At 37.8% G+C, this 9,953-nt stretch overlaps 1 protein-coding gene across 1 annotated transcript; it reads right to left on the minus strand.

The window, feature by feature from the left end:
* Positions 1-2,481: 2,481 nt before the first annotated feature.
* On the minus strand, positions 2,482-9,333 carry qng1 (Q-nucleotide N-glycosylase 1). The gene is made up of 7 exons (XM_053324902.1): positions 9,312-9,333; positions 7,410-7,639; positions 6,810-6,957; positions 5,879-5,991; positions 4,300-4,443; positions 3,368-3,563; positions 2,482-3,266 (listed from the first exon to the last, which is right to left on the minus strand). Exons 2-7 carry the CDS (start codon positions 7,608-7,610, stop codon positions 3,037-3,039), a joined length of 1,032 nt encoding a protein of 343 aa, XP_053180877.1. The 5' UTR covers positions 7,611-7,639; positions 9,312-9,333; the 3' UTR covers positions 2,482-3,036.
* Between the last annotated feature and the right edge of the window lie 620 nt (positions 9,334-9,953).

Raw genomic sequence — 9,953 nt, forward strand, 5'->3', positions numbered from 1 at the left:
GAAGGAAAAAGTAAATATAATGTCAAACAAGTCCCACTGGGACAAGAACGCTTTACGACAGGGAGGAGAGATTGCTTTTACTGAGAGGAGCTTACTGAGAGATATTCTTTATTTCAATCTGCTCAATAAATCAACTCTACACCTGATCCACTTCTCAGTCATCTGGAGTATTTTATTGTTAAGCAAAGACAGTTAGTTTAGTAATTTGAAGAAACACGTAGAGGAAGATATGTTTGATTTAATTAAAGGACATTATACATTATACTTTATATATAGCCTATATATAACCTCCTAAGTTTGCTCTCAGAGTGCACCAGAGTGATGCATTTCACAAAAAAATTTACAAACTTTTCTTCTTGGGGAGCCGGGCCCCAGACCCCCCTGAAGGGTCAGACTGATGAAACACTGCTGTGTGGTTCACTGGGCTGGAGCTGAGCCCTCCTGTGTGTGCAGATCACAGTGCTATCTTAAGTTATGTTACTTTGTGATCCAATGAAGATGTCCAACAGTACAGTGAAGACTGTTCAAGCTTCTTTTAACTGGTAGTAATATGGAGTGGAGGGAAATCTACTGTTTTAACCTCTGGTCATTATTCTCTTTAGGAGTGAGTGTTTTCTTTTCTCTATTAATCAGATGTTTAGATATTACCACAGACATTTCCTGTAAATACTACTGTTCTGTACATACTAGCATTCAACTGACACATTTTTCTGTTGATGAACTTATTATTTTAATTAAAGTGTGTGGGAGTTCTCAGTCTTCTAATAAGTAGTAGTTTTATTTTAAACATGCTGTAGATGATCATGGAGGTCTCTACAAAGTGATGAGGACACATTCACAAACTCTTAAAACTTTATTCAACTGTTAGATGAAAGTTATGTTATTACATAGCTGCATTTTACATACATATATATATATATTAATATTTCTCGACACCATTATAAATGAGGATTCCTCCTCAATGGTCTTTCGAGGTAAAATAAAGGTTAACAAAATGACTTATAATTATGTTCAGTTCAAAAAAGCTTATTTAAACCAGTTTGTTTGTTTTTTAATGTTTACTTTTACTAAGTTGCAAGGACAGGAAATAAAAAGTAAGAAAAGAAAAAGAAAAGACAAGACAAAGGAAGCTATGGAAGTAATAAATCAGTATCAGTAAACATCAATTTCAGGTCAGTAACTGTTACAAAAAATGTTACAAAGTGAAAAGTTAATTATTATTATTATTATTATTATCATTATAGTAAATATTATTGTTATTATAACAATATATAATTTATCTTATAACAGAACGTATATTGTTGTGCATTGTATTCTCATTCATTTCATCTCTACTGTAAACAGTATGGGGCAGCACAGAAGGATGGATGAGTAAAATAAATAGTATATTGTTATATGATACATTTGTATGTTGTAATAAAATCATATTAACATGAAAAACATTTTGTTATAAACTTTTCACGTTGTGAGGTGATACTGGTCTATTTTTCTTTTTCTGGCGTGGTAATATACTTCCATAGCAACAGAAAAAGAAACTAGAAAAAGAAAAGAGAAACATACAGAGGCTGTCCTGTTGTCACGATGGAGTGATGATGGACAGACTGGCAGGAGGAGGAAGGGGTCTTTCTGAAGTTTCCATGGAGACCACTGAGCTTTCTTCCTCTCTTCCTCCTCCTGCAACTTCTCCTCTTCCTCCTGCTCTTCCCCTTCTTTCTCCTCCTCCTCCTCCTCTTCCTCTGTCTCCTCTAGAGCAAGAGACTCTTCCTCCTCCTCACTGGACCGCACATGAAGTTCATTCTCCTCCTCATAGCCTTCATCCACCTCCTAAAAACCTCACCACACATGTTGTCGTTGGCGACAGGAAGAGGAAGGGAAGGAGAAGTCCTCATCTTTAACAGCTGGCCTGTGTTTCTCTAAGTCTCCGTTGTCATGGAGACCACTGTCCATCATTTCTGGGATGACAGGATGGAGGAATGGTGACGGGACAGTGTCTGGTCTTTTTCTCTGTCCTCCTTTTGTTCCTGTCCTCCTCCTGAGGCAAACATGATGTTTATTTGGACTACAACTCCCAGTATGAATCAGTACAACAGCGGCTTGTTACCCATGAACACAGAAAGTCTCTCTAATGTCTGTCCAGCACCATGTTAATAAAAGTCCTCCAGTGGTTCGGTGTGTGTGCATGTGTTGGCACTTACAAACAAAATAGCTGGTGTCCTCCTCAGTCCTTAGCTAGGGGATGAATGGAGGCTCTTCATCCATAAGGAACCTCCAGCAGAGACCCCTGAAAAACGGGTGAGCCCTCACTTCCCCGGCCCCTCCTGAAGAATAAGTGAGACAGACGTTGTATATCGACACAAATAATTGTGTATGTCAGGAAACACCCTGACCCTATCCACGTATTCATCATTAGTAAATGTGACACTAACCTGTCCCCAGCCATTTCCTCGCATTCTTCTGCAGTAGAAGGGTGATGAGTTTGGGGACACGACCTTTGTCCTCAAACGTACAAACTGACCCCAATAAACTGGTCTGAAGTGTAGTTTGTGCACTTACAAGTGAAGTGAAGGCTCTGGCCATAGTTGATATTTATTTTTTACCTCTAAAAGCATTTTAAATCAAACCTTTCAATAAATGCATGCACACTACTGTATATCCATCTAGTGAAAATGGTTTATTCTCTTCATCAAGTGTCAGTTCACAAATTCAAATCGCTGTAGATACACAGATGTGTCCATTATTATATGTTCACATACAATCCATGATTGCTGGTTCTCCATGACAGTGAGAGATTTGCTAAAAGTATTCAATATCAACAACAGTAAACATTTTTATTGACTGCAAATGAACAAGAGTGCTACTATACACTAGGACAAACACGCCGCATTAAAGCTTAACACCTGTTTCCATTACAGCTAGAGAGAAGCCCATATATCTGGCACAGAGACATGGTTGGCTTTATCCCAGAGAAAGGCACTGCTGCCAAGGCTGTACACTGAGAAGTGTAGCCTGCTGTATGTAAAGCTGCCAGCCAGCTTATCAGTAGTAAATACAGCGTGTGTGGTGTATTGGAATGTGGGCCATCTCTTTGTGGTGCTGCTTGGCATAAGGCCACAGGTAGAAGTCAATCACTGCAGAGTTAATGTCGCAATTCTGTCCGTCTATCTCCTTCACCAGCTCGCAAAGACGAGCTCTGATCAGCTCCACAGACCAGATCGAACAACCCCGGATCTCAACTTCTCTCCTATCCCCTGAACTCAGCAGCTCACCTGGGAGACAGGAGACAAACACATAGAAGTAGCATAGTTATAACACACTATCTTTAAGCCATTCATTTCTTCAGAAGGACAGAAACACACTTCGGTCTTACCATTCTTGAGTGCCTGCATCAGTGTGTCAGAGTATCGTAGCACGCCAAGGTATACGAGGGCCTGAGGGACCCTGTAGTCAGCGAACATGGTGAGCCAGTCCATGCTAATGATATCTCCCTCTCCTCTGGCCTCCATGACACCCCAGAAATCTGCCACCAGGATCTGAGCTCGCTTGTACAATGAGATTCTCTTCCCCTGAAACAAATCAGAAGACATCTCTATACTCTCCTCATACTGTACAGTATGTGTGGTCTTCATTTGTTCTTAAGTCATTGTTATTAATTAATAAACAAATGGTTGATCACCAAAGTAACATAATAGCAACACAATTTTGTATAAAGAGTTTAGTTTGACTATATAATGAGGAAGACATGAGAAAACATGTTGCTCTGTCTTTGGCCAGGAGGTGGAACTCTCACATCACAAGTTCAATTTCATGTGCTGAATGATTATTGATCCAATGTATCTTCAATCACATATTTCTATTTGCTTTACATCTTTTAAAATCAGAATATGAATTTAAAATATGTACTCAACTGTACATAGATTAATTGAATTCACTCCTTTCTCACACGAACAGTGAATTTAAGGTGTATAAATGGCTTTCATTCTGCAAAATTAAGAAGTTAAAAAAGCAATGTTTTTCAAAATGTTATGGAAGTTCTAGTGCGACATTTTTGTAAATAGAAACCTATGTAATTGGAAACTATAATTATTTTTGTATCTACGATACAGCAAATGTTATAATCTTTAACTAACAAAATAAACTAACTGACTAAACTAAAATTAGATGTGTTTTTTATCAAATCCTGAGCTTGTTAATTAAAAAATATATAAAATTTCAAAAACGTTTGGAGTGGAAATTATTATTATTTTCTCTATATACCTTCCCATATGCAAAATGTAAGAATCAGTCCACTACACCTCTAACCTCAAATGTAGCTTCATCCCTGTAGGAGGGAATCTTTTCCACAATAAGCTCCACCATCTTCCGGGCGTCGTTCCCAGCTTGGCTGACAAAACTCCGAAAGCTTCCACCATGTTCCAGCAGCACACAGCCGCCTTCAGTCAGCACCTTGTTAGACACAATCAGTAATGATGTGTTAAAATTTAACAGTGATAATCAGTAGGTGGTTAATAACTGCATACTTTAAATAAAATTTACAAATAAAGGGAATTAACAGGTAATAATGTAACACTAATAACAAAACAATGATATGAGCTCATTATGGTGTTCAAAGATCTGAGAAAATCACTTATCTGCAAAGAAATAGTATGTGAGCATGAAATTACATTTTTTATTTTGACTTTCATTAATAATAACCTGTGTACACATAAAGACAGACACAAACACACATATACATATATAAATATGACAGTACACAAGACTATATAATCTCAGACACTTCATGTAGGAATTTGACAGTATGTTCGGTTTCAATTCAATGTACCTTCTTTGTCCAGAAACGACTGTATTGATTAAAGAGATAAGATGATTTTGGTTGTAGTGGTTTTCTCACTACATCTTTTTCATCGTTTGTTTTATATTACAGTCCTCAACATAGAGCATAATTATTCCCTGTTTACAGTCTAATTGTTTGTACTATTTTAACTAATTGGTACTTATTCTAATATTATGAAGCAGAGTACTGAGCAACAAAGCTGTAGGCTCTTGACAGCTACACAGTGACATAACAGTGATCCTCTGCTTTTCCGGCTGCTAGATGGACACTTCTGGTTTTCAGTGCAGCTGATTTACTGTTGAACGCTAATCATAAAAAAGCTTTTCTGTATTTACTGTACTGCATTAGAAACACCTAGTATAACAACAGTGCTTTAGGTTCCCCACAGTATGGTCCCAGCAATACTCTCTATCCTCGACCTCTGTTTGTTCAAAAGTTAAACACAAATGTAATCTGTACATGTTTACTAATTACCCCAAAGCTATCATGTTCTGTACACCGTCCAGAGTAAGTGAGCAGTGTGTGTTGATCTTTAAATCTCACTCATCACATGTCAATTTTAACTTTACCCCATAATAATAAAAAAGGTAGTTAACATAGCTAAAGTATAACATCTTTGAAAATTAACAGATTGCTTCCCACTTATTCCCTAACTTGTACCTACATGTATCAGTACATGCTGTACTAGCACAAAAACTTTAGTGTCAATAGGGAATAATTAGGCTGTGTATTGTGGTCTGTAATTTACAGTGTTAGCAAAACCTGCTTTTGTTTTGAGCTGCACCACTGCTGTAAAGCCTCTGTAGATGAGTTCACGTAAAAGTCAGCGTTGCTTCATTTCGAAAGTATCAAATATTCCACTTGAGTAAACTCAGAAGACAGTAGACTCAGAAAGTAGCAAAATGTCAGTCACTTTTTGTTACTGCATTGAAAATGTATCAAATAGTTAGATCAATAACACGCTTTGATCAACATTGTACAGTGTCAATGATTTTTGATGACTGTTACATTCCTAGTATTAGGGACATAACATGACAGTGTTCACACCTGGTGACGCTCCTGAAGCATTGGCATGGGTGTTTCATTGTCTGATCGAAGGACATGTCCCAACTCCTCCACACTCATCTGAGAGAAGTACTTTGGATCAGTGATGGGTATTCCTGTGTAGTAAAGAGAAGTAACTATGAGGATCTGTCTTTATATAATAACGACTAAATAGTAAAAGGACACTCAAGTCAACTCAGTTACAAAGTTAGAGCATGCTATAATAACAGGAATGTAACTCCACAGTAGCCATTTCTCACAAGGCACATAATTTGTTCTGATCTCATGCTGCCAACCCTTGAGATTCACACTCTGTGCAAAGCTACCTTTACTTTTCTCAGAGAATCTCTTGTAATTATAAAGGCCACAACGACCACACATTGAGAGCACTTTTCCATATGAGACATAATTGATTCATATCCGGAGTCAGTCACGCTAATTATGAATGATGCACAGACGCATGCAGAGCTACAAGCAATTTCCCAGCAGTCCAAGTTCAAGTAAAGGGCACATACACAATAATTGGCAATTGTGGTGCACAACAACAGCACACAGAATAGAGGAACAAAAAGAGACATCAAAAAGGGCTTGAACATACTGTATATCTAAATGTATTTCTCTGGAGATAAAGCTAACTAGAGGGATAAATCAATCAAAAAAAGGGCAAACATGCCATGTAACACTGTCAGTGTATGGAGTTACCTTTTCTGCTCAGCTGCGACAAACAGTCTCATAATTTTGACATTTCTATCACCCTGGTAGTTTTGTTTTGCGCTGATTCAAATGCAGACAACAGCTAAAATACATCACCTCTACTTTGCACTGAGGATACAGTGGTCAGACATTCTCTAGCTAAATCAATTTTCAGCAAAACACTACCCGAAGACATCCAATTGATTGCTACAGGACTTCATTCAAACCTTTATAGTCTCACCTTCCTCCATGGCCCTGGTGATGGCAGCACACAAGGTCATGTAGCCTGTGTATGTGGTTCCTTTATAGGTTACCTCGCACTGCTGAGTTTCTTTCTCTGGCCAAAAAGAGAAGTTCATGGTGTCAACCACAAACACCCAGTTCAAAGCCTGCATTGTTCAAAAACACAGATTATCAAGACAAGAGAAAAACTGTCTGGAAACCTAAAAGTTCTTACCAAAGACACTAAAATGTACAACAAACACTCATAAAAACATTCAATTCACCAGTTGTTCTCTTTAATATCTATTTATGTGACATCTGAGTGAACTCACTAGTAATTAGCTTTTAAGATATCATAGCAATATGTTCTATTATTGTGCTTTTGGTTAAATTTTGGTTTTCACTAAGACAGGTAAATCACAATGTTTCTTTTTTTCATAAGAAATGATAAATTATCTGTAGGATGTAGAACAACAGTAAAACTAAATCCATCTTGTCCATATTTTTGGCAAAAGTGTCGATATTAATTCTGTGCCCTGTAATTCATTCATAAATCCTGTTTGTTTCCATTGAACAACAACATAATCAATATGTCTTGCTCATGTATTCAGCTCTCTGCTGACAGACTCCCCTGGTCAGAGGTGGGTGCCGGGGCCAACGGATTTGCCTTCTTCCAGCCACTGGCAGTCAGATGATCACTGTGTCTGAGAGTGTAGAGCATCTCTGCCACTTTCTGCACTCCTTCCTCCTCCACAAACACATCTCGACTCCGCTCTGCTACAAACTGGCCAGACTCTCGAGGATACATAGGTGGCTCCATGATAGATACTGTATGGAGCAGAAACAAACCTGAAGGGACACATGATGGCATTAATACAAATACATATATGAAATGCAGCAGTGATATGTCACTTGTCAAGTCTGGTAGTGTTTTACAGCACTTTCCAGATTCATTTATACAGATAATTATTAAAGTAATTATTCAGATACAAAATACATTTGTGATTGTAAATATATCTACGTAGTCCATGTTCTAGTCATGGACCTTACGACTTCAGGCAAGCTTGGTTGGCTGCAGAGGGAGTGTGGATGCCAGTGGCCTTTTCATATTTAAGCACCAATATCTGACATACATCTCAGGGGAAGTGTTACTTTGGAGATTATCCCTCTGCCTTATTAGATAATTCAAGATGAAAAGTAATAAACGATAATGACAGAATTCACTCTGTGCCATGTAACTGAGGCACTGAAACTAAATATGAACAAGTCCTGACATTTTTTCAACCAGAACAGAGCTCACAGAGTAACATATCTATATCCACCTGATTTTGGAGCTTTTGGGACTGGCTCTTAAAAGATAGGTTCAGAATTTTTTAAGTCCGTCTTAAAACAACAATCAGGTGCCCATTTGAACAGTGAAAGAGGTTTTCCTTTTTAAACGATCCGCGTAAAATGTGCTTTCAATGCAAGTGGTGGGAGCAATAATCCAGTGTGTCCAACATGCAGAAAATAGTGCGTTTGAAGTTTATATGAGGCTTCAGTAGTCTGAATTAGTCATATCAAGTGGATATCTGACACATTTACAGTCTTCTTCTTTTTGTATTTCCTTGTTGAGCTTTGGTGGAAGTCTGGTAACAAAAAGAGAAATGTTGGAACTAATAACAGTGTAATGTTTAAATTGACATGATTTGACTCATTTGAAACTTTTAAATAGATTTTTTCACAGGAGGCTTGTGGATTTTAGCCCCCATCATAAACATTTAAAGTGCATTATAAAGGGATCTTTAAATGGTCAGTATGAACACGAGGAGTGATTGTGGCTAGAAAAATCTGTTTTACTGTTCATTTGGGAACCTGATTGTTGTTTTAAGACAGAATTGTAAAATTGTAACCCGTCCTTTAATATAAAATCTTAATGCCACACATCCTGTACTACTTTTCTTATGTAGGTTCTGTATAACTGGAAGTAGAGTGCAAAAACATAAAAGCCCTGCACACACAGCATAGCAGCACCTCTGACAAAACCCATTATTAAAAGAAAAAAAAATTGAATTATGTCCCTTCTCTGTCTACCTCTAAAAGCTGCCCAGTCTTGTCCATCTACCTGAAGTGTCCAAAGGTTCTGTTAATGATGTGCTCCCTAATAGACTGCTATTAGGGATAGTGACGCACACACATAGTGGTCCACTGAATTAAATTCATTTTCTCGCTTCTTTCTGCGGTGAGTCACATGATTTATTCTCCACTCTCAAATACAAAAATGAGTTTATTTTCTAGAAAGAGTACCCTTGGGTCAATCACAAGCCTCGTTATATCACCTCACTGCTGCTCATTGAAAAACTGCATGACCAAAGTGCAAGAAGGAGCTCATTGTAAGTCTATTCTCGCTGACTACTTTGTCCTCCACATGCTAACGTACTTCTCTCTCACACTGCGGGTTTTTAGATAAGACATTTTATGTTCAACACAGCAGTAACCGTCGTGTTTATTCGTACATAAACAAACGATTTACTTGACTTACCCAAAACTGCATGCAGATTTACGCTCAAACTCACGTGAAGTCGCTTTCACTACCTGATTTTCAGCTGTTGACCAATCAGAGCCTCCGTTGCAGGTCCATCACATGCTGATAAACCAATCATAAAGAGACCCGCGGAGGAAACCGGAACACAACCTCCACTTGCGAGTTCACGGAACATAACTGAGTAAATGTGATTGGAATACGATATGCACGGGCTGAAACTTAGTACTATCATTTTAGAGCAATGGGGGTCATCAAGTTGATCCAAGGTCTACCACGTGCATTAGCATGTAATTTGACACCTACCAGGTAATTGTGATCAGGCAATCATCACTTTATATTTGTTTATGAATCAACTAGACGTCTAGAAAAGCCATATTTTATAATAATTTGAGTCATCATCTATGACTTTGGGTATTTGTCACTGCTTTGTAACATTTTCTAAGCAAAACTATAATGAGAGAAAATAATCTACAGACTAAGTAATACTGAATATAATGTCTAAATGCAGCCTTAAAACATGCAGAAATGTCAGCTCGACTGTCATCAAAACAATTATATGCTTTTAGTTCAAATGTCGTCACTGCACAGAAAATGGGTCCAGCTGCAATGAATGAATGAAATCAACCAGAAAGAGAACTG

This window comes from Scomber japonicus, chromosome 9 (genome assembly GCF_027409825.1).
Source record: "Scomber japonicus isolate fScoJap1 chromosome 9, fScoJap1.pri, whole genome shotgun sequence".
Lineage (NCBI taxonomy): Eukaryota > Metazoa > Chordata > Actinopteri > Scombriformes > Scombridae > Scomber > Scomber japonicus.